At 40.4% G+C, this 24,926-nt stretch overlaps 1 protein-coding gene and 1 pseudogene across 5 annotated transcripts in view; one reads left to right on the top strand and one right to left on the bottom strand.

Moving 5' to 3' along the window:
* GRHL2 (grainyhead like transcription factor 2) overlaps positions 1-24,926 on the top strand; it is a 162,281-nt gene that overhangs the window by 29,918 nt on the left and 107,437 nt on the right. For all 4 annotated transcript variants that reach the window (XM_082722745.1, XM_082722743.1, XM_082722742.1 and 1 more), the window contains exons 2-3: positions 18,197-18,392; positions 23,787-23,854. In XM_082722745.1, coding sequence (XP_082578871.1) covers positions 18,225-18,392; positions 23,787-23,854 — 236 coding nt within the window. In that variant the 5' untranslated portion in view covers positions 18,197-18,224. The remainder of the gene's footprint in view (positions 1-18,196; positions 18,393-23,786; positions 23,855-24,926) is intronic.
* On the bottom strand, positions 10,448-11,060 carry LOC309860532 (large ribosomal subunit protein uL22 pseudogene; annotated as a pseudogene). The gene has a single exon. The product of its transcript is annotated as a large ribosomal subunit protein uL22 pseudogene (transcript).

The raw sequence follows: 24,926 nt of genomic DNA, 5'->3' as shown, positions 1-24,926 counted from the left end.
GTAAAGATCCTTGTGTATATATATGTGCATATTCATATTCATTCACGTAATGTGTACAACTCTAAGATTAGAGCATCCTTTAAAACTTCAAGCACAGAGGGATACCTGAGTGCCTCTGATAATTTTCCAGAAGATGGAAAAAAAGTAATTGGCTCTTATTTTTCTGATAGTGTTCTCAGAAGCCCATCTAAATTCTAATAAGGCAAACCAAAGTTTCACTGGTTTTTATTATTCCCAGCATTTAAATTTTAGGTGACGTTTATCACATAGTAAGGCCTACTTTTTTCCCTATTTTGTTTTAAAGGAGGAACATCCTGTGTAATCAGTGTGTTTAGCATGGACTTTGTATGGGCTTTCTCATTACTTCCGTGTGGAACGTTTATGGGTCTGTAATCTATTTCTGTATCTATTAAGGATAGAGGTGTAGTCTAACACTTTTACTATTGGGTATTTCTGTTAATTTTGAAGTGTATGAACTAAATCACGTCTTATGTGAGATTACAGTTTGAGTCGGATGTGATACCTATGTGCACAAAGATGGTGGAAGTGAAGACTTGGCACCTAAATTAAAAATAAGGCATAAACTATCGCATGCCTGGAGATCAAAAAAAGGCCATGAAATATTAAGGGAGACCCTAAGAAATGATTTTTTTCCCATTAGGTCCGAAATAATCCTTAATTTATCTCTTTACTGAACCATTTCAGTGACCTCCTTCTTGATTTCCTAACACTTCTTTTTGATCCGTTTACTGCGGCCGCAGTGATCTTTGTAAAGCATGCATTTGATCAAGTTGTTCCATTGCTCAAGACCCTATCTATCTACGCCATGCACTTAGAAAAAAGTTTAACATTCTTGAATTAAATGACAAATCCTTACATAATCTGGCCTTTGCCCATCTCTGAGGCTTCACCAGACCCTGCTTTCTTCCTTGTTGAGATGTTGCAGTCCAGTTACACACTGCCCTCGATTTAGTTCCTCAGCTGGGAGAAGGTTCATCCTGCCTCAGGGACCTTGCGCATGCTGTTCCTGCAATGCCCTCCTTCCCTTTTCCTTTTCTTCCATCTGACTGATGTCTCCCTTTTTTTTTCCCCCAGAGAAAGAGAGAGAGAGGAAGGTTGGGGTGAGGAGAGAGAGAAAAAGGGACAGAGTGAATCCTTTTTTTTTTTTGGTTAAGATTTTTTTTATTTATTTATTTGAGAGAGAGAGAGTGTAAGATCGTGAGCATGATCATGAGGGGCGGTGTGCAGAGAGAGAGGGAGAAGCAGACTCCCCACTGAGCAGCAAGTCCAACAACCAATGGCTGGATCCCAGGACACTGAAATCATGCCCTGAGCCAAGATCAGTCGGACACTTAACTGACTGAGCCGCCCAGGCACCCCAGAATCTCAGTTCCCCAGTAACCCAATCCTAAACAGTCCATCTCAATCTAAATGAGGGTCTGTGTTAATCTGCACTTTCTGAGATGGGATTAAACAAGCAAGGATTTCATTAGGGCAACCACCTGTGAGAACACACAGGGAGGGAGCTGGCAGCAATGGGGAGGGCTGTCAGATGCCCCCAAGGAAATACGGCCCCCAGCAAAGGAGAGAGGGAAGGAATGTGGAGTGGAAGCCTACAAGACTCCCCTGCATTCTAAGGAAGTTCGGGCACGGCCAGGAAGTCTTCTCGCCAAAGTCCACCATAAGAGGAATCCCTTGCCTTCCAGGACCAGGCCTGTTCTGGAAGTCCTGCCCTGTGCAAGGATTGGCTAGAAGCAGCCCATGAGAAAGCATGGCCCCCACACGAATGTCATGGTAGATTTCGGAGCTGGCGGTGGGCTCCTTGGTCCTTGTGCTTTCTCTGGGTGGAGGACTGTGAAGTGTTTGTGGCCACCACAGGACCCACATGACAGATTCTCTCACGGCACCCTCTGCTTTTGCGTCATTCAACTTTGTCACACCTGCAGTGATGTGGTCATCTGCAAAAGCTTCCCCAGGGCGAAGACTGCGTCTGGGGTTCATCACCGGGTCCCAGTAGTCAGAGCAGTACCAGCCCGTAGTTGGCACTCAGCTAAGCCTGTCAGTCAGTCAATGTGGTCTTCCTTGCAGGGTTTGTAAATAGAAGCACCTCTGTGTAGGAAACACATGCCTTCCGCAGTCCAATTTTCTGTTGCATCTTATACCTGTTCTCCTGTATCTAAGGACTGGAGCCTAATTGCAGAAAAAGGACCTTAACTGTGAGTACCAGGATTAGATTTTTGTTGGCTTCTAGTGGAAGCTCTGGTGACAAGATTACTGGTTAGAAGTCAGGAAAGACAGAAGGAAGGAAGAAATAGCTGATATTTTCTTACGTGGTTAGTGCTGTGTCCCCTGTTCCTGGGTCAGCGCCTGTTACACAAAAGGAGCTCAATAAAGGTCTGTTCAGTGAATTGAGGGAGAAATTAAGGTCAGGGGTGTGGGTGGAGGAGGGAACTTTTTTGCCCAAGACGGATATAATTTTCACTTTCTTCTCAAATAGAAGAGTGTTTATCTGTCCAGAAAGCACTACAAATTAACCAGTAGTGTATATGTTTTCCTGTAACTTGTCCTCTAATCATTTTGATGTTAGTAGAGACACCTGTGCAGTCCTAGGGAAGGGCTAGGATCTTTCTGGACCTCAGTTTCCCCATTTGTAAAACGAGAAGTTTGGAGTGGGTAATGATGACGATCTCTTTCAGCACTTACATGCTGCGACTCTCTTCATAAATGTGGAAACAAGTTTTACCTCAGGCCATCGGCAGTCCTTACAAATACATAGATGCGTAGATTATATCTAGTTCTGAGTGGTTTTAGAACAAATTGCTTAAAATATGAGATGCTTTTAAAAATGTCATTTCTCTTCTAAGTAGACCTTTTGGTTAGAAACTGGGATAGTTCACAGGGCGGAAATCTATTCTGAAAGGAATCAGGGCGCTTTTCCGTTTGGGTGAGGAGGGAAAGGTGCACAGTAGAAGGCTCATGCTTTGGAGTGACGAGTCAGATAAACGTTTCTGTGACCCGCTTTTATGTGTGAAGCGGAGAAGAGGAAATCAAGAAATCTGGATGCCACAAAGAGGAAAAGGCCCAACTTACTAGTTCCCTCAAGCTAATTCTGTCAGTCCAGTACTGCTCTATCAGCTAGATGGTCTTTTCTTCCATTTATATTCAGTTGCATAAACAATATTAGATAAAATCTACTAAATAGAGACATCACTCACAGTTTCATCTGAAAGTGTTGTTTTTATTTTTCTAATTCTTAACCTTATTTATTTACTTATTGACTCACATGCTTATTTGTGAAACACTTTTTTTTTAAAAGATTTTATTTATTTGAGAGAGAGAGAGCATACTCCCACACGAGCAAGAGGCAGGGGCAGGGGGAGGATTGAGCAGGGATGCCGATGCAGGGCTCCATACCAGAACTCTGGGATCATGACCTGAGCCAAAGACAGACGCTTAACAGACTGAGCCACCCTGGTGCCCCTAAGCACTGTTGATACAATAGTCATCAGTAGTCAAGTACTCAGCAGAATGTCCCTCCATTTGCATGTGTCTGAGGTTTTCCCCAGGACTAGCCTGGAGTTACGGATTTTAGGAAAGACTACCACAGACATGGAGTGTCCTCCTCACATCATGACATCACTGGTGATGTCATCCTTCATCATTTGCTTAAGTAGTAGCTGACAGATTTCTCCACTGTAAAGTTACTGTTGTTCTCTTTCCAAATAATTCAATCAGTTTTTACTATATTTTTCTAGAGCTGTTTCTATTTTCTCTAAGTTTTCAAATGTATTAGCATTAAGGAATTCAGAAATTCTTACATGAACTGCATCTGAAATTATGTCTTCTTTTCCTCCCTAACATTTGATTATTCTTGCCAGTTTTTAGTTTTCTTTGTCATTTCAAAGAACTTTTTTTAAAAAAGGATTTTATTTATTTATTTGATAGAGAGAGAGCACCAGTAGGCAGAGCAGCAGGCAGAGGGAGAGGCAGAAGCAGGCTGTCCACTAAGCAGGGAGCCCGAAGCGGGGCTCGATCCTAGGACCATGGAATTATGACCTGAGCTGAAGGCAGACACTTAACGGACTGAGCCACCCGGCGCCCCAAAGACCTGACTTTTGATTAAAATTGTCTATTATCATATCTTCATTAATTTGTTTTATCTTTAGTAAATCCTTTTTTCTTTCTTTGGAGTAGTTCTATTTTTTTTTTTTTTTTTAAGATTTTATTTTATTTTTTTGGGAGAGAGAGAATGTGAACAAGCGGAAGGGGAAGGACAGAGGCAGAGGGAGAAGCAGACTCCCTGATGAGCAGAGAGCCTGATGTGGGACTCGATCCCTGAACCTTGAGATCATGACATAGCTGAAGGCAGCCGTTTAGCTGACTGAGCCACTCATGTGCCCTATTACTTTTTTTCTAATATTGTGTAAACTTAACTCTTTGGCTTTTAGCTTTTATTAATTTCTGATAAAAGCGTTCAAAGATATAAAATGCTTTTTATCTTTAGGTGCTAATTTATGTATATCCCACAATGTGTAAGGTGTATTTTATAATTTAATTTTGATTTTTAAGAATTTCTCTTAAGAACTATTTTGTGACCTGTGACTATTTGGAAGAGTGTTTTGAAATTTCTGTTTACGGAGTGTTTAAAATCCACCTTTTTTTGTTAATTTACAATTTAATTATGTGTGGACAGAGAATTTAGTTTGTATTATAGGAATCCTTTTAAATAGGTGATCTTGTTTAATGGCCTGATACAGTGTCAATTTTCTTACGTATCATGAAAGCTTAAAAAAAATATGGTTTCTTTCGTAGTATTAATATTCAGTTTAAAAGTATCTATCTATTAAAGGCAGTGTTAATTCATTTTCACTGTTGCAATTTGCTGATATGTAAGCTCTTATTTTTCCTGTATTATATCATCATTTTTATTCTTACTTTTCTTTCGTTGAAGGATATTTCTTTTTCTGTTATTTTTCTCTAGTGATTTTCTAGAGTAGTGGTTCTTAAACATTTAATTCTCAGAATCCCTTTACACTCTTAAATTATTGAAGTCCCTGAAAAGCTTGTGTTAATGTGGATTTTAGATAGATAAATAGATACTAAGATTTGCCATATTAGAAATTAAAGATGAGCAATTAAAAAATATATTTATACCTTAATTAAAATAATAATTATAAACCTACTACATACTTTCATAAAGTGAAAAATTAAATTTTCTGAAACAAAAGAATTTAGTGAGAAGAGTGGTCCTGTTTTACACTGTGTAGTTCTCTTTAATTCTTGGCTTAATAGATGAAGGCTGGATTCTCATCTGCTTCATTCAGTTTGTTGCAAAATGTTGTTTCGGTTGAAGTGTATGAAGGAAGTCCTACTTCACACTGATAGTTGGAAAAAGAAAAAACATTTTTATAGCCTTTTCAGATAATTGTAGATATTCTTTGATATGGCCTCAAAATTTGACAAGTGATCGTTTCTTAAAGGTTCGTTGCAGTGTGGAAACCAAAATCATGCAGTGAATTTTCTGTACTCTCTGTTACATTAAAATTCCTGGATCTGCCTTGCACTTTGAATAGATATTTTACCTGTGTATGATTTCGTCGTGTCATGCATTGGCATTTGGAAATAGTGGTTGACTTAGTTATTCAGAACTTGCAAATGTTAACATGTTTGATGATACATTAACAGAAAAAAATCACATCTATTAATATCGCCATTGATCTCTTTGGAAATCCTTAATTATTAGGAGGAGATCAATAAGGGTGGAGGCAGGCTTTCAAAAATTATAATTTTGGTTTGAAGCTCAAATTTTGCCATTGGCAACAAATACTGCCGGTTGTTTTCCTTGAAGTGACAGAGTCACACCTGGTTTCTTTTTGAGAAAATGTCAGCCAAACACACAAGTCTGAAAGCCTAGTCTGTTAGTCTGCCTTTAATGTGAAAATTAAGTGGTGGGAAAAAAAGTAGCTAGTTCAGCTTCTACTCAAACAATTGCACAAATGTTTTTCCTCGAGGCAGTCATTGTTCTTCAGTAGGCAGAAGTGCCTTGTCGGTGCTGCCCACTTTGACACAGAATATTAGGAAGATGTGTATCCAGAGTTTGAAATGAATAAAATTAGTATTTTATACTGCTTCGTCAAGGACATTCCCAAGTAGTACTTTTTGTTTGTTTGTTTGCTCAGTTTGTTTTTATTATATGTGTTGTTGGTGGTGAGAACACAGTGACACAAGGACAGCTTTATGTCACTGCCTTGATTGATGCCAGGAGTAAAAACTTTCACCCACAATTAGCTTTGTGCCATCAGTGCAAATGTCAACAGAGTGAATAAGACAAGTAATGTTGTATTATTATGCAAATGATTTTGATCTCTTGGACCCCTGAATTATCTAAGAGACCCCAGGGGTCTGCAGACCCTATTATGCAAACTGCTGTTCTAAAATTTCTACATCCTGTGTTTATCCTGGTAATTGCAATTACGGAAGTTTTTAATAAACATATTTAAAGTTATATTTTCTATCAATATCAAGAATTCATCATTCATTATCCATTACTCTTCTTCCATACAAAGCAAAATTTTCTTTGTCTTTTTATTTGAAGATTTTATTTATTTGAAAGAAAGAGAGAGCGTACACAAGCATGGGGAGGCAGAGGGAGAGGGAGAAGCAGGGAGCCCAGTGTGGGCCTCGATACCAGGACCCTGAGATCATGACCTGAGCCGAAGGCCCCTGCTTAACCAACTGAGACACCCAGGCTTGCCTAAAGTACGATTTTCAGTATACTTTTAAAATAGCCACTCTCTTAGGCTCAGATATTTTATTTGAATTTGGTTTAACTTTTTTTTTTCTTGGTGAGCAAAATGAATACTATCTCTAATAATCCAAAGTGATGAATTAAAATGAGAGTTTTCTCATCACAAAAATGTTTTTTCTCAGATAAACTTTTAAAAAAAAAGTTTTAATTTAAATTCCAGTTGGTTAACATACAGTGTAATAATTAGTTTCAAGTGTATGATATGATTCATCACTTCCATACATCATTTGGTATTATTCTTAACAATCCTTCTTAGTGGCATAAATTTCATTTCTGTGATCTGAAATTATTTACAATGAATTTAACATTTTATTGTTTTGGTTTTTTTTTATTTTCTCATTGCTATGTCACTTTCTTCTCTGCCCGTGAATACCTTCTTAAAATTTAAATTGAGGAGAAGTAAGTTTCTTCAAAAGGGATGTCTGAGTAGAATAGGTTTTGGATCCTCTCATGACCAAACATGTCTTTATTTTGCCGACGTCACACAGAATTGGTCTTTTGCTGTGTTCACAGTTCCACGCTCAGATTCCTGTCTCTTCTCTAATCTTACAAAATATAGTGATGCAGACAAAAAGTTGACCGGTTGACTGTTGTTTTTTTTGAAAGTTACTTAGTTCTTTTTCCATTTGTAGCATTTTCCATTTAATCTTTAATAAAGAAGTTTTGGAGGATATAGGATAGATGTATGTCTTTTTATCATCCTTTCCAGCACTTTGGAGCCTTTCATTCTTAAGACTCAAGTTTTTCTTCAGCTGGAGAACATTTTCTTCTATTATTTCTCTGATTATTTATTTTTCCTTTTCATCATCTTCATTGCTTTCTTCTGTCACTCTTGTTAATTGAACATTATACCTTCTGTATGCCTTTTAACTATGTCTCATAGCTTCCTTTTTTTCTTTAAAAATGGGCAAAATTCCTCGCTTTGATCTCTTAGGTTATTAATTTTTTTGCCCTTTTGAATTTAATCTTATACAATTTTTTTTTGATTTCTGAAATTATGTATCTTGTTTTGTGGTTATTTCCTTTTCATAGTAACCCGCGTTTGCTTTGTAGATGTTAAATAACCTTTTTTTAAAACATTATTTTTTGTATCCAGCATTAATTATTTTCCTCATCAATAAGCTGTTTTATTCATTTTGAGGTTCTCTTTTATCCATGTCAGGTTTCCTTAAATATCTGGTCATTTTTAGTTCTATTAAAAATGAAGAGTTTGGGGGTGCCTGGGTGGCTCAGTGGGTTAAAGCCGCTGCTTTCGGCTCAGGTCATGATCTCAGGGTCCTGGGATCGAGCCCCACATCAGGCTCTCTGCTCAGCGGGGAGTCTGCTTCCCTCTCTCTCTCTGCCTGCGTCTCTGCCTACTTGTGATCTCTCTCTGTCAAATAAATAAATAAAATCTTAAAAAAAAGTGAAGAGTTTGACTCCTCATAGCTGGTAAGGTTTGTTAGCTGAGTGGAGTGCACTCTTCCTGGGCTGGGCTGTTTTCTTTAGTGGCAGGAGTGGCCACAGGTGCTGAGGGCACCTGGAAGATTCCTTCGGACATGCACATGTGAAGTCCAAGGGAGTAGGATGGGGATTGAACACATTAGAGGATTTTTTTTTTTTTAAGCTGAATTTCTTTTTTTCTTTGTTCGCAGTTGGTAGTTTGAAGTTACTCTCGGCATTTAACCAAGTTATTTCTTTCTCTCTGGTCCTAGGATCCCTCAAAGCCTGACTCCTTCTATATTTAAGAAGGAAATGCTGGGGTACCTGGACAGCTCAGTCGGTTAAGAATCCAACTCTTTTTTTTTTTTTTTTAAGATTTTATTTATTTATTTGACAGAGAGAAATCACAAGTAGATGGAGAGGCAGGCAGAGAGAGAGAGAGAGAGAGAGAGGGAAGCAGGCTCCCTGCCGAGCAGAGAGCCCGATGCGGGACTCGATCCCAGGACCCTGAGATCATGACCTGAGCCGAAAGCAGCGGCTTAACCCACTGAGCCACCCAGGCGCCCCAGAATCCAACTCTTGATTGCAGCTCAGGTCATGACCTCAGGACTGTGAGTTGGAGCCCTTTGTTGGCCTCCACAGTGGGCATGGAGCCTCCTTAAAGTTCTCTCTCTCCCTTTCCTTTTCTACCCCCTCTCCTGCCTGTTTTGCATGTCCATGCTTGAGCACGTGCTCTCTCTCAAAAAAAAGTGAACGCTGCATCTAGTTCCTCTGGGTACACTGTGTAGGGACTGCCTTGGTCATGGATGCCGAAGACTCTGTATTACAGTTTTCTGGGTTCAGTGGGAAAACCAGTTCTCACTTCATATTAACCCCTTTTGCACCAGATTTTGGGTACAGCCTTCTTGATATTGGCTTCTCCTCTATTCTAATCTCTTTTGCTTTCTATCTTCTAGAACTGCACTAAAATTTCTGTTTCCATGTTGGCTATATACGTGATTACTTCTCTCACTTCAGGGAGATCTTTGAGGTAGAAGTACACACATGGAATGATTTGAGATGGAAGTCTGTCCTGCAGCCTTTAAAGAGGCTTTTGTATTTTGTTTTTTCTGCTAGAGATTTGAGCATGGTATGTTCTTCCAAAGAATTGATTCTCTTTTTAACTTATAAAATTAATTTGATTTAAAAATGATTTTTCCTTTAAAAACAGTATTTGGGGTTGCTGTCTCAATATAGTGTGTCTAATGTAATTATCTAATTTATATTTCCGTCATCTCGATTATTTAACGTTTCTCACAGGACATTAAAAAACAGACGGCCTCTAGCTATGTCAAGCTGAAGATGAATAAGGAGGAATTGCTACCCTTCTTCCCTCCCCACTAATTTATTTGTGTTGGTTGATATGATACACAGCCCGCAGAATGTTTTAGTACCTTGGAATTCTACAAATAATTTAAACATATATTGTCTTTTTTTTCAAGGACCTTATAAACTTCCCCTTTGCACAGTTTTTCTAATACTCTGAATTCAAACATCCTCTCATTTACTTCCATGTACGAAATCCATTGTCATATTGGACTCTTATATCCAGTTTGTTTTCCAGCTCCCTCTTTTCAAGTGACTTTTTCTTTTTCTGTTTTTTAAAGATTTTATTTATTTATGAGAGAGACACAGCGAGAGAGGGAACAGAAGCAGGAAGAATGGGAGAGAGAGAAGCAGGCTTCCTGCTGAGCAGAGAGCCCAACTCAAGGGCTCCATCCCAGACCCTGGGATCATGACCTGAGCTGAAGGCAGAAGTTTAATGACTTCTGCCACCCAGGGCGCCACCCAGGCGCCCTGTGACTTTTTTTTTCTGATTGTGAAATTAGAGCATAGTCAAGAATTGGCAGAAAGGAAGGATGCTTAAGAGCTCACACTCTGGGATGCAGGTCTGGTGTAAGCTGACTGCTGTATGACCCTGAGCAGATGACTTAGCACCTCCTGCTCAGTGTGTTCATTTGTGCAAATGGCATCATTTACCATGCCTGACTTTAAGGCTTTTGTAAGGAAAAAATGGTTAACCCATGTTGGGGGCTTAGAAAACTCGTATCTGGCATATGGGAGGTGCTTTCTAAGTATGTGTGACTTATCACGGAACACTATTGAAAAGTGTGAAAGTAGAAAGAGGCAAATAAAAACTCAGCTTCGATTACTGTTAACATTTTTAAAAAAATTTTTATTTGCATTTATTCTGTGCAAATTTACTCCCAGGCCATAAGTTTTTGTTTCTTTAGTTTCTTCTGGGATATCTTTTTCTTCTGTGCAACCTCCTCTTCTGGTTTAGGAACAATCTGCTCTTTTTCAGTAAGGATCATCTCAATGTGGCAGGGAGAGCTCATGTATGGGTTAATGCGACCATGAGCCCTGTAAGTCCTACGCTGCATTTGGGGACTTTGTTCACTTGAATGTGCTCAATGGCCAGAGAATGGACATCTAAACCCTTAAGTTCAGCATTACTCTCTGCGTTTTTAAGCATGTGCAGTAAAAATTCAGCACTCTTCTTGGGCCACCAACCTTGTGTCCAGCCCCACTGTTTGGCCTGGGCACACCTACCAACTCCACCATTGTAGCGACAGAATGGCACACACTGCTTCTGCCAAGTGACGTCTTTCAGATACTTGGTGGCTTTTCAGATATGCATACCCTTGATGGCCTGGGAAGTTTCACGTGTGTCCTTACAGTGAACACAGAGATTTGAACCTCTTGACTTGCATGATTTCGTAGGGTTTTCCGGGTCAAGCGAATAGCGAACCATTTTCAGAGGTCACCCCAGGCCGCTGAGAGGAAGAGTACTGTTAACATTTTGAATTTTGATTTACACACACAGAGATTAGCCAGTTTTAGTTGTATCATAGATTGAGTTCTCTGCCAGTTCCTTTCATTTTGTAATTCTTTCTTGTCCTTTTCCTTCCACTGAGATCTCTTCCTCCCTACAGTTGTTTCTGGTGCTCTGTGCTGTACCTCTTCTGCTTCTTAATTATTTTCCTAATCCTCTCCATCTCAGTTCTGGATTATTTAATAGGTGGACTAAAGGCACTAGCAAAGCTGGGGCACCAGTGAGAGAGGGAGAGAGGTGGGGGGGTGGGGGGAGGAAGGGAGGAGGAGGGAGGGAGAGGTATTATGTGTCAACCAGTAAATCAGCATATTTTGTAATGAGAATATCTAAAACGAAGCCATCTTAATTTCAATAAATGTAGGTTTTGTTTTACAGTTTATTATTTTTCAAAGCTATGCATTTTATGTGGTGGAGGGCATCATACTCTATGTTCACTGAGTTAATTCAATCTTTTCTTTTTAAAACATAACCATCATGAACATGAAGATGATCAGTTATCACCCCAGGTTTGTGGATTCATTTCATTTTCCTCAAATTCTATATGGATTGGGTCAAGGGCTAAGGTTAGAGTCATTAAGAACAAGTGCTCAATGTAGATACGTCCTAATAAATTTCAGCTCTTGTTCTAACATGGAAACTGTCTGCTATGTCTTGTGATTTCCTCTAGCAAGCACCAAAAGGAGGGTTATTACTGAAGGTAGACAGCAGTGAAATGACTAACACTGTTGGCATTTAAATCATGACATTAACCCTGGCTAGGATGATTGGTTCTTTAGTTTCCATTTGCAAGTATTATTTTGTTAATGGAGAAAATGCCAAGATTCAAAAAGAAAGACTAATTGTCACTTCTTGAAACTTGACTTTTAAGAATATTGCTTCTATTCCCCTTCTATCCCCTGGGAAGCAGAAGTGATTATATGCCAGTAACCAGCTACAATAGATCAGCTACAAAATATTGGAGTAGATGAAGACTAAACCCCAAGTGCTGAACACTCAGAGTAGAAGATAAAATATTCTGTGTGGAGAATAGAATTTGTATTATCTCAAAGGCTGTGTGTGTCTGTGTGAGAGAGAGAGAGAGAGAGAGAGAGAAAGAACAAGAAAGAAACAAGGATGGGAGATTGAAGTAGAGGATAGAAAATGAAATCCTGAGAACTCTAAAGAAGCTGCACTTCTGAGAAAGAGGGAAGTGGTTTGTCGTGGGTGGAATAGTCTTTTTTTGCCCCCAACTCTGATCAGTGTTGAGAATGATGGACAACAGGTAGGAGAGCGACCCATGAGTATTGGAACTTTACTGAATGGATTTTAGCCTTCCCCGTTTTCCCTATGGTCTGCATGTAAATCTGCTTGGTTTCCTAGTGATGTGGTTCACAGGAGTAGAAGAATGAATCCTAATTTGTTTAATTCGAAGGTGAGAATTAGGAGGTGAGAGAAAGATAGTGTTTTTTTTTTTAAGATTTTATTTGTTTATTTGACACAGCAAGAGAGAGCAAGAGCAGGAACACAAGCAGGGGGAGTAGAAGAGGGAGAAGCAGGTTTCCCATGGAGCAGGGAACCTGACATTGGGCTCGATCCCAGGACCCTGGGATCACAACCTGAGCCAAAGGCAGAGGCTTAATGACTGAGCCACCCAGGCGCCCCTAGAAAGATACTTTAGATATGATCAGTGCTTGTTAAATTTATAGTTATGCTTCCTAAAATGAAGGCAACTTTTATTGGTGCAGCACTTTGTAGTTCACAACCAACTTTACAAATATGCTATAAATTGATTTTATGAAAAATGTAGCTCTGCCCATTCCCTGTATTGTACTTGAAACTCTGACTCATACTTAGGGGTTCCAGGAAGATGATTCTGCAGGGCCGCAGTGTGGATCCAAGAGGGGAACGTTCAAGGACAGGGAGACTAGCTAGAGGCGCGAAGAGAGAAGACGAGAACTGTGAGGCTGGATACGGTAACAGATTCTGTAGAAGGGACAAAGAGCAGTAACAATGGGTAACATGCATGCAGCTTTCACACTGTATCTGTATTTAACTCTGACAAAAATACTAGGGAGTCGATCCTATTATTCTAATTCAGTTGGGGGTCTATCCCAACTTTATAGGTGAGGAAACTGATGTACAGCAAGATGAACAAACTTATCCACGGTTACACAGCTAGTAAGTAGTGCCTCAAGGATTTATGCCTCGGCTAAATGGCTCCAGAGACTGTATTTTAAACCAGTACATAAGGTTTGATTCTAGATGACCAGGGACAGATGATGGTAAGGGGCAGGCACCCAACTGAGAAATGATGATGAGCTCAGTTTGGGTATGTTGAGTTGAAGTTCACAACAGAGCATCTCCGCAGAAAGTGCAAAACTGGTTCTCTGGTAACATACATCTGTCAGTTACCAGGGTAGAGGATCAATGAAAGTCAGAAGAATCAATAATGGAGATAAAAGAGCAAAGGCCCCAGGACTGTCAGAGTTAGAGGAATAAGAGGAGAGTTGAAGTGGAATTAAAAGTTGAAGTGGAATTAAAAGCTAGAAAGCTGCAGAGGAGAACCACCTTCATACAGTCTCGGAAGCCAGACAAGGCAAGATTCTAGAGAAGTAAGAAATATCCAAGAAAATTCAAGATTAAAAACTGAAAACAGTCTATTGGATTTTGAGCAGAAAAATAATAGAATCATTTCTAAAGAGAAATAATACTTTTAACTATTATTAATTGAACTATTTATCTGTAATGTGCCAGGCACTTCATCTCTAAATATGTGAGTTGTTCCTTCAGAACAGCTCTGAAAGGTTGATAACATATTACAGATGAAGAAATGGAAGCTCAGAGAAGGAAAGTAACTCATCTAAATTCTGTAATTGACAAAACTGAAATTAAAACTGAGATTTATTCAACTCTAAAACCACCCTTCCCCTGGATTGACACCCCGCCCCCCGCCAAACAAAAACAAAATAAAACAAAACGAAGTACAAAACCCAGCAACCTCGTAGGAGTTACAAAAGAAATGGATGATGAGAAATGGATTGAAAGTGGTAATTTGTGTGACTGTGTCATGACCTCATTTTTGTTTTGTGGTCCCTGATGCAATAGATTTATGTCTGGATTTATTGATTATTACTACACATATTTTTAGAAGGTAAAGACGTCGTACACTGCTGTTTCTACGCTTCTCTCTAGCAAAGCATTCCTGCCTCAGACTCTTGTTAATGCTTATGGGGGATGGTAGGTTGCCTCTGGCGAAGTGATCTGGAGCTGTTCCTGACTCTCAGTCCCATGACTACCCCACCTCTTTCCCTACTTCCGCTGATGAGTCATCTCTCAACTGTTCTCCCAACATCCACGGAAGTGAAGTAGTGGATTAAAGAAAAAAATAAATGAGAACGAGAAATTATTTGCGTGGGAGGGTGCCTAGGTGGCTCAGTGGGTTAAGCCTCTGCCTTCAGCTCAGGTCATGATCTCAGGGACCTGGGATCGAGCCCCGCATCAGGATCTCTGCTCAGCGGGGAGCCTGCTTCTCCCTCTCTCTCTGCCTGCCTCTGTGCACTTGTGATCTCTCTCTGCCAAGTAAATAAATAAAATCTTTAAAAAAAAAAAAAAGAAGTTATATGTGTGGCCTAACATGGCCTTTACCCTTGCTGTAAATGCTCTCAGGTGTTAATCTAAACTTTTCTCCAAAGAAGGACCAGGGATCAAGTTTATAGCTGCTGTTTACAGCTCTGTGTTTAAGGCTACCCAGAACACGCCATACCTAAAGCTACAAAAAGAATATTTAAAAGATTGACCAGAGCTGAAGCAGAGCTACCATTCCAAAAGAAACGATGATGAAACTTAGCTTCAGAATGTGTTCCAAACTGCTCTAGGAAATCTGCTCTAGGAAACTTTCCTTTCTTTGTAGATTTGCATATTTGCTTAGTGTACCAGAGTTTATTCTGTTTTTATTAAACCAAGTTTATTCTATTTTTATTAAACCAAGCTTTATTCAGCTCTGTACTAGAGAGATTATAATCTATGAAGCAAAAAAATCTAAAAACAACAACAAAAAACCTACACCAAAAACAAACAAACAAAAAAAGAAAACAAACAAACAACAACAAAAAAAAAAAAAGAAAAAAAAGAAAAGAGAAGAGAAGAAAATCAAAGTCATTATGCAGTTAAAGGAAAGAGCATAAAAGGCTCCTTTGGTCACCAAAAATGTGCAAAGAAACAACTAGTAAAGTTGTGCTTTCCCAGAATATTTCTTTCCACTAATCATGTAAGGATTCATCAACAATTTCATCATAGGGGAAAGGCTGATGAATCTAAATTTATGACTGAACATGTGTGCTAGGAACCAATGAAATCAGCAATCCAGAAGACTCAGTGAAGGGTGGGGGTGGGGAGTAGGGTCTTTAAAGAAGGAAGACTTGAAATCTCTCCAGTGAATCAGGATACCACTTAGTGTAAACCATGAGTTGGTGCTTCTCCTTCAGATTGGCACTTCCTTCTAAACTTTTGGAAATTCACCAGTGTTGTAATTAACACCTTCCTTCACCCGGTGATATGTGCTTCTCTCAGTCATTAAAGAGAATATGATCCACATTTTTTTTTTTTGATCATGAGGTCACTGCAAATAACTTGAAGCCCTTCCTTCCTTCCTTCCTGTAGGAAGTGTGCGTGTTGGGTGGACCCTCAGGGCACAGATAAGGTTTCAGAATTTGCTGCCTACCCCCTCTAAGTGGTGGAATCACCCAGGGTGCTCAGCTAAACAACAGGGATGGAGTGGTGGTGGCCTTCTCACACCTGGGCTGACCACCTCTCTTGGTTCTCCCCAGAGGCCTCATTTCTTCCAATGATAGGCTCTCAGGATGTCACCCACATTTCTGTCCCCAAGTCCAGCCCTATCAGGTATAAATAAGTAATTTTTACAAGAAAATGCTGTTTTACTGTTAGATTAGAATATATGAATTTCCATAGCTGACTCTAAAATGAATACAAATATGCTCCTTTTGGAGTCAGCTATGGAAATTCCTTTTGGGAGAAAATTCCATTATTCTGAATTACCAAAATGTTCTTCCCTTTACAAAATATTTCCCACATCTGCCCATTTCAACGTGGACTGACAACACATTCCTACCTTCAGATATTTGTCGAAACTTCGGCTCCTCTTTGATCCTCTGGATAGTTGTTCCCTCTGTCCTATACCCTCATGACACTGTCCATTTCCCTTTCTCACACCTGTTGCTCTTGTAATGGTGGTGTCTTCTCTCCACCGGGCTGCAAGCTGTATGGACAGTGGGACAGGGTCTGTCTTGTGTGCCACCGTGTCCTCAATGACAAGCATAATACCTGGCATCTATCGAATTTGCAGTGAATACTTATGGAATATTGCTAAGTGAACAACTTCAGTTTCCCTCTGAAATGGTTGTCTTTAACACCTTTCAATTATAATTCACTTTACCCAAAATCAGTGCACCCACAAACTTCGCAAGAACAAAGAACCATGCAGTGATCATGGTACCTACTGTTTGCATAGCATGGTGTGGTTTGCAGAGCTCTGTTTTCTCCATTATGGTATTTGCTTCTCACACTGTGAGCTAAACAGGGTGGGCATTGCTGTCCTTATGTAAGGTGTGAAAAAGCTGAAACTCAGTTTGCATGTCTGTAAATAATAAGCAAGGACTCACTTCCAGTACCCGCTGCTTGCCCATGGCACCACCCTGCCTCATGGTTGGTAAACCCTTCCACTAGGGTTTTCCCCCTATACTTCCAGAAACATCATTAACCCTTCGAATCCACTTCATTTGCAATTGGGTTAGTATCGTTTCTTTCCTCCCAAATTGTTTCCCCAAACCATCGGCAGAGTTGAAATCAGGGGCCTGGTGACTAGCTCAGAATTCCACTCCACTAAATGTGAAATTCCCACCCTCATTCCCTGATCTTACCAACAACAAAAGTGTCCTTTTCTGACCTTATACGAGTGCACGGCACCATGCCAGCACAGAAGGGGCCCCCAGCGCAGCCTTCGTAGACAGTGCACCCCAATTCTCTATCACAGAATGAGCTGAGACCGTCTCCCATTGGAAGGGACCATAGTCAGCAAAAAGGTACCTTTTTTAGAGCTGAGTCACGTGGAGGACCCGTGGTGGCTAAATTTCCATTCATTAGTTCAGGTGTTAACCTTCTCCTGTCCTGTCACTTGCCCATGTTGTTATTATGAGTTAGAGCTGTTATTGAAATACAATACATCATTGTTACATTTTGGTTCTGTTTCAATGGACAAACAGTAGAGGGCCAGGAGACAAGTTCCAAAGCCTCTCCAGGCTCCTTTACAACAGGGGCCCCAGCCCAGAGAACTGCTGAGGACTGTCATAGGTGTTGGGTATTTGAGTCACTGTCCCATCCTCTGCAAGAAATTGCCTTGTCAGTTGCTCCTTTCCCCAAGTTTGGCTTGGTTAGGATTAACAAATGACTCCGGCCACTTTCTGTCTCTACTGAAAATTCTCCAGATGCTCTGCTCATTCTCCGTGAGGATTTTATAACCTGGAGCTTCTGTGTCATTTAAGTACAGTACGATCCTGTGGCAACATGGGATTCACAGACAGAGTCTAGGTGTTGCTAAATATCCTTATTGGGCAGTATATCAGCAATATGGCTTATTTACAAAGTAGCTTCTACTGCCATTTTTAAATTAAGAGACTTGGATTGGTCTGTAATTTGCAAGTAATTTCAAATGTGGATTAAATTTGATAAAAGTTTTTAGTATTGATTACATTTAATGTATTGCACATATCATATTTACTTATAATTACAACTCAGAGTTAAATGAAACCTGCTTCCTGCAGGTAATATTAATAAAGGACAGTCAGATAAAAATGATTTGGCTCCTAGAATGACAATATGAAAAAAATCAACTGTGAAGGGGATCAACTTATAGTACTTAAACAACGTCGTAAAGACCATTTTTACTTCTAGAGACATAGTGGCTTTATAAATACAGTGTGGCAGCATGCCCTTTCTCATTCCAGGGGAGTACAGATGAACCATGCAATGTGTGTATTTTTGGCGGAAAAAGGAACATTTCCCTGATAATGAACCTCACATTTCTCTTGCTTTCAAAGTAATAAACGACTGGTGGCCTTAGTGCCCATGCCCAGTGAACCTCCGTTCAATACGCGAAGGGCCTACACCAGTGAAGATGAAGCCTGGAAGTCGTACTTGGAGAATCCCCTGACGGCGGCCACCAAGGCGATGATGAGCATTAATGGGGACGAGGACAGTGCTGCCGCCCTGGGCCTGCTCTACGACTACTACAAGGTAGATCCGGCAGCCCCGCCTCCCTCCTGTGCCCGCCCCCAGAGACGCCCCTCCTCGCGGGTGGGAAGAGGGGGAGAGAACAGAGTATTTCCACGCTGGCTGTGGAATTCAGCCTGCTCCTGTTCTCGCTGCCTCCCTGCGTTCCCATCCCTGGAGCTCAGCTTCACCATCTGCCCGGACGAAGTTTTCATTTTAGGACCTTTATTTTTGTGTCCTCTGTTGACGTGCACGCGTATTATCTCCCGCTTCACACCGTATTACAAATACATCCTTGCTGCCATTTTTCACTTTATGATTTTTGGTGAATAAAAATATTACAGGGGCACCTGGCTGGCTCAGTCGGTAGAGCAAGTGACTCTTTGGTTTCAGGGTGGAGAGTTTGAGTCCCAATTTGGGCGTAGAGATTATTATTATTTTTTTTTAATTACATTGCATGACTATACCTTAATTTAGTCCTCTCTCAATTAGGGGCATTTAGGTTGCTTTTAGATTTCTTCTTTTATAAGAACATTCGGGGTTTCTAGATTTATTGTGTTTTTTTTTTTTTTTTTAGTTTTATCAGGAATATTCCAGTGAGTGTTTTGTGGTCGACTTCTGCAGCAACTCCAAAACCTAATTTTGTTATAACCCTGTTTCCATTTGTTTTGATGGGTACTAAATGTTTATTTTGAAAAACCTTTACAACAAAATGAGTATAGTTCACTTACCTTACAAAAATACCTGCCACACAATACCTTCAAAATAGGAGTGTTTCAGGAAACCTAACGGGAAACACTGGTCTGTCTCTTAGAAAGGTATGACCTGTTCCTGCAGCACTGGTGAAGTGTAAAAAAATCAACACGTATTTACTGAATGAGGAGCTTTATTGCCAGCTTTGATTCTAAACACCACTGGCTTATGCTGGGAATTGGCACAAAGGTGAGAATGGCTGTGTTTATTTTCCTGGTTGGGCACAGTGAACGCTTTAGTTGAGAGTAAGAACTGAGACCCCGCCTCCCCCTCTTCCTCCATTATGAGATCACCCAAGAGGAACAGTTCTCCTTTTAGTAAGCTTTAGTCTCTTCTTCCTGTTTTCCTCCCTGTTTCCTGCTTGCTCTGTCCTTCCTGCAGTCTTCAGGTTTGCAAGTCTTGTTTCCTGTCTCGCTCCTAAACCAGAGTTCTCATACTGTCCAAAGATCCCTTACTCACCCTGATGTAATCACTTGGGACATGACAACTTCCTTCTGGGACTTTTCTAACTATAATAAACTAATAGATTAGTTAATAGTTTTGTAAAACATTGAGGAAACATATCAAGATATATTTTGAAGACATATATTCTAATTTTAAAAGACATTTTAATCCATCACTGTGAAATGGACATCATTTCAGATATCTGTATTAGATGGCAATTCTTTTGTGTTAATGAAAAGAGAAGTATACTGCAGAACAAAATACTTAGTAATTTATGAAAGCAAGGTATTTTATTTCCCCATACATTCTGAGGATAATTGTTAGTAAATATGGTACCTAGTTACCTCTCCTCTTGGATGTTTTTGATATTTAAAGGATAGTTGAAACATTTCTGTCTGTAAATGTGTTGAGATGCAGAATAGGGCATTTATAGAAAACTCAGTTTGTTGCCAAGTCTATAACTCTTTCTGTTGAATTAATATTTTTCAGGATTAAATTATTACTTTCGGATATAAAATATTTAAATAAAATGTTTCCTGAGACTGCGTGGATGAGTAGAGTTACATGGCTCCTTTTATTTCACACAAATTTATTATATTTTTGCTTGAAACATTTTCAACCTTAAAGAATTAGTCTTGTTTCCCAAAACTGTGTGCAAAAAATGATCATTTTCAGGCCTTAGTCAGATCTCTGACCATCACAACATACCTATGATGGTATCAAGTTAAAACAAAGTTAAATCTACTTTGAGAATAGACCTTCCTTCTGTATGCAGTAAAATACTAATGAAACAAGAGATTGTATTTTTTGAGTATGCTTGGGGAAGTTAGATTATTATAACAATTACTGCTGTCTTATCACTTAAATTCTGTAGATTTTTTTTATACCTCTAAATACACCATTCTTCCTGCTAAGTACACCATTCTTCCACACTCCTGTGGCTAGACCACATCACCCCCCCGGGACAGTAGGGGGCTTTATCAGAGAGAGGATGTGTGACGCACAGCAGATACTCAAGAAGTGGTGATCTTTGTCCTTGAGAACTGCAAAGACATAACTTGGTATAATACTTCATACATTTCAAAGTCTTTTCATGTACATTTTAAAACTGTCACCAGAGCATCATTGCAGTGAAGCCCATCAGGTTTCATATTTTATAGTTCAGGCCACTAAGTGGGATTTCCTCAAGGTCACAGTACAATCCTGTACATTTCCTAATTCCATTCCATTATGCCGTCTGTGTTAGTCTGTGGGGCTGTCATAACAGAATACCATAGACTGGGGGGTTTAAACAGCAGAAATTTATTTTCTGACAGTTCTGGAGGCGGGAGGCACAAGATCCAGGTCCTGGCAGGGTTTTCCAGTGAGGCCTCTCTTCCTTCCTCCTGCTGCGTTCTGGCTGTGTCTACATATGTGGGTGTATATTTCTTTGTGTATTTCTCTGTATATTTCTCTGTATTTCAGTCCTGTTAGATTAGGGCCCCACTTCTGTGACCTAGTTTAATCGTAATTACCTCCTGAAAGGCCCTATCTCCATGTACAGTCACATTGAGGGTTAGGCCTTTAACACATGAACAGGGATTTGTAGGGATACTTTTGCAGGAATACAATTCAGTTCATAACCTGTCCACCATTAGAAATTGCCTTTTTATTTTTATTTATTTTTTAAAAGATTTTATTTATTTATTTGACACTCAGAGATCACAAGTGTACAGAGAGGCAGGCAGAGAGAGAGGAGGAAGCAGGCTCCCCACTGAGCAGAGAACCCGATGTGGGGCTTGATCCCAGGACCCTGGGATCATGTCCTGAGCAGAAGGCAGAGGCTTTAACCCACTGAGCCACTCAGGCACCCCAGAAATTGCCTTTTTTTAAAAAAAACTCCATTCAAAGCATATTAAATGGGAATTCTCAAAATTTAGGGAGTCAGGTGTAAGCTCAGTTTTCTTTCCAGTTCAAGCTACTTATCAATAGCAGCGCCAAAGTTAAGTGTGAGCTTTTGATGAATTTCAGGCATGACAGGAAAACAGGACAGATTCCATTATTTAATGCATTTTAAAAGTGGTTTGACTCCCTTTATCTTACTCCATTTTCCCCTCAGGGAACTGGTGGCTCATCATTATTTGATTCTAGTTCTATGAAAATACGCTTATTTGGCTAATTTGTTCCCATCTGTTCTGTGGAGTGCTGGAAACCAGTTTGTTGGTTTGCTTGTTTGTCCATTTATAAAGCTATCTAAATATCTGTCTGTCCGTCTGTATATCCTTCCATCTGTCCGTCCATCCATCCATCCAACAAATATTCACTAATTAGCTATGACCGTCCAGCAATGGTGATAGTTACAGAGGTGGAATGGATATCCCAAGGCAGAGAAAACTTGGGTGGCTCTGCTGAGAGGAGGAGTATTGGATGTTTGAGATACAGTGTGACTATGTGCACTGCAGTGATCTCACCTAAGTTGAGGTGGGAGCTTTTTGGAACCGTGTTTTCAAGAAATGGAAAGCACTGAAGAATTTCAAGTATGATGAGCATAATGGGATTAGACTTGCATTTTTAAAGTCAGTCTGGATCTTCTTAATGGATCCAGAATGGATTTGCTGGGACTAAGTGGAGGAGAAGGGAGACCAGTTGGGGCGCTGATGCAGTAGCCCAGGCAGGAGATGTCGGAGGCTGAAGCGGAGGCAAACATCCAGAGGGAAGTGGGTGGATTTGAGTCACATGGGAGTTAGCCTAAATGTCTTCAAGACTCATATTAGAGCATGTATCAGAACTTCAATTTTTTTTTTTCTCCAGAACTTCATTTTTAAGGCCGAATAGTCTGTGGTATGTATATACCACACTTGGCATATTCATTGTCTGTAGACAGTCATTTGGGTTGTTTCTAGCTTTTGTCTCTTGTGAATAATGATGCTGTGAATGTTTATGTTTCTCTGTCATCTTCAGTTGATGGTAGGAGCTATGTTTCATTGGGCTCATTTCCATCTAGCACTTAGCAATGCCTGGCACATTGTAGACCCTCAACATTGACATTTGAACAAAAGACTTACAATTGATTTATTTTTATTTAACCAATACTTACAAAGTACCAGATACTCAGGTGCTTTGAAAAAAATTAACTCACTTAATTTTAGTAAAAACACTGTTAGCCATAAGACTGCCATTCAGCTTGGTTTACAGATGGGAAAAATGAGGCAGAGTTTATTCAGTGGTAGAGCTGAGATTCTAACCCAGACATTCAGGTTTAGGTGTTGACTGGTAGCTACGCTGCTTTGCTGCCTCCCTCATCCAGCTGACTGGGTGAGTGGAAACCATAAGAATTTCTAGAAGAATCTAGAAGAGGGATGCTTCTCATTAAGGCTCTTTTATGTCAACATAATGAAGGCTGCATTTGGGTGCAAAGGGGTTTGACTAGCATGAAGATTGGGAGATATAGCAAAAAAACACAGAAATAACAAACAAAACATCCAACCAACCACACAAATAAATCTAAACCTACTATTCATGTCCGAGATAAGCGAAATGATCCGTGCTGCTGTAAGACAATTGGATGGTGGTCAGAAATGCAGCTGGTAGGCGCCCCTCTTCTCTCTAGTAGCACTTTCTCACCCATCTTTCAAGTAATGTGTTGGCATTGTGGTCTCAAAGACAATAAGGAAAGTGCCTTTGAAGAAAAATTGTGGAAGCAAGGCTATAAGCTACGGAGGGGTGGTGGTTAAAGGCTAGTCCTGGGGTACTGGCTGCTGTTCTCCTGTTGCACACTGCGGGCCCATACCCAGGTGGCTCCCCTCTGGGTCAGCACCGGAAGTCCCTCATTAGAGTGGAGGGCTGTCCCTGTTCTTTGAGAGGATGGTTGTTGTAAATCCAAGATGATTTCTGTCTGTTCCAGGATCCAGTTTCAATCTCCACTCACGGTGCTTGTTTCCCCTCATTCACTCCCAAGGTGGGGCGGGCTTTGGGCTAGTCAGGTCCAGGCAGAGCTGCCCATGTCAGCAGGTGCACAGCAGAACCGTGATCATCATGGCCTTCCGTTTATCATCACCCCTTTGTGTCTGATCTACTGTCATCGCCACTCATGCTACTCATCTTTAACCATCAGCTGCCTACAGTAAATCTGCCCCCTTTTCCCAGAGAACGTTCCATTTCAGGTGCTTTGCTTCTGCTGGGCTTCTGCTTAGTCACAGCTGCATCTGTGTAAGTCTGACTGATGGTTGGTGATATTTCTAGGTTCCTCGAGACAAGAGGCTGCTGTCTGTAAGCAAAGCAAGTGACGGCCAAGAAGAGCAGGATAAAAGGTATGGCGTTATGTAAAGGAGTATACCGGCTCCCCCAAATAACTTCCTTTTCTGTGTTTTTGAAAACAGCCATGCTAAACTGTAATTTTTGTTCTTGAGAGGAGATGGGATCAAGAAGTTTAGCTTCTTTTATCTGTCTTTTATAGAGTCTGGACCAAAACTGGGTCTTGCAGCAGGGAGAGCAAATTGCATAATTTGCTTATGCATCCAAAGGGTCTTTAGCGGGCTCTCGATGACCGTCTTTCAAGACGGCTGAAAATCCTTGCTTAGAGGTGAAATGCTGGCAAGATAGCCTATTTAGGGGTGAGCTTTTCTGATCAGTCCCATGGCTGGATAATTGTAATCAAGCCCTTGAGGGAGTGAGCCATGGAGAGATTGCTTTTGATGAGGAGAGGAAGGAGGCTGGACGGTCTCTCACCCCAGGAGGCCACTGGTAGAGAAACATGAGTAGCAGCGGACGCCGTGAGGAAGCAGGGGCAAGAGAGATGTTAGGAGATCTTTATGTGACACCCCTTTCCTGCAATCCTGAATTAAGAACCAATTGAAAAACAAGACCCAGACAGATAGAAATTAAAAAGGAAAAAAAAATCCATTTTCTTTCTGATCAAGCCCATAGAGAATGAGATTTTTGAATCTGCAGTTTGTGACATGTCCATCCTGATTTAGATATGTCTACTCACCCAATTGTAGGCAGGACTCCAGGCCTCCCTGAAAGGACAGGCTACTGTGAAATGGCAGCAGTGACTGGAGTCTTCTCTCTATGGCCAGGATGATCCAGACCTAAAAAGGGAACCAGAAGGGACTGACCCACTTTACTGAGCTATTTCTCCCAAACCCATCAATCAAATCTCTCTCTTTCCTGCAGAGGAATGAGGAGAAGCCATAGTATTTTCCCATTAGTGATTTTTTTCATATGGAAATATTAAGCCAAGAGAAACAAAATCCCCTGCTATCACAAACATCAGCATCTTACCTGGCCTTGAGAGGAACTGCTTATGACATGATCTTGTTAGATGACCAGCAGCGGGAGCCACCCCATCAACCACCAGTCCTGGGCTGTGCATCACCTCCA

Source organism: Mustela nivalis, assembly GCF_964662115.1.
Source record: "Mustela nivalis genome assembly, chromosome: 2".
In the NCBI taxonomy this organism is placed as follows: domain Eukaryota; kingdom Metazoa; phylum Chordata; class Mammalia; order Carnivora; family Mustelidae; genus Mustela; species Mustela nivalis.
The sequence above is the reverse complement of the archived record's forward strand: the minus strand, read 5'-3'. Positions and strand labels throughout refer to the sequence as shown.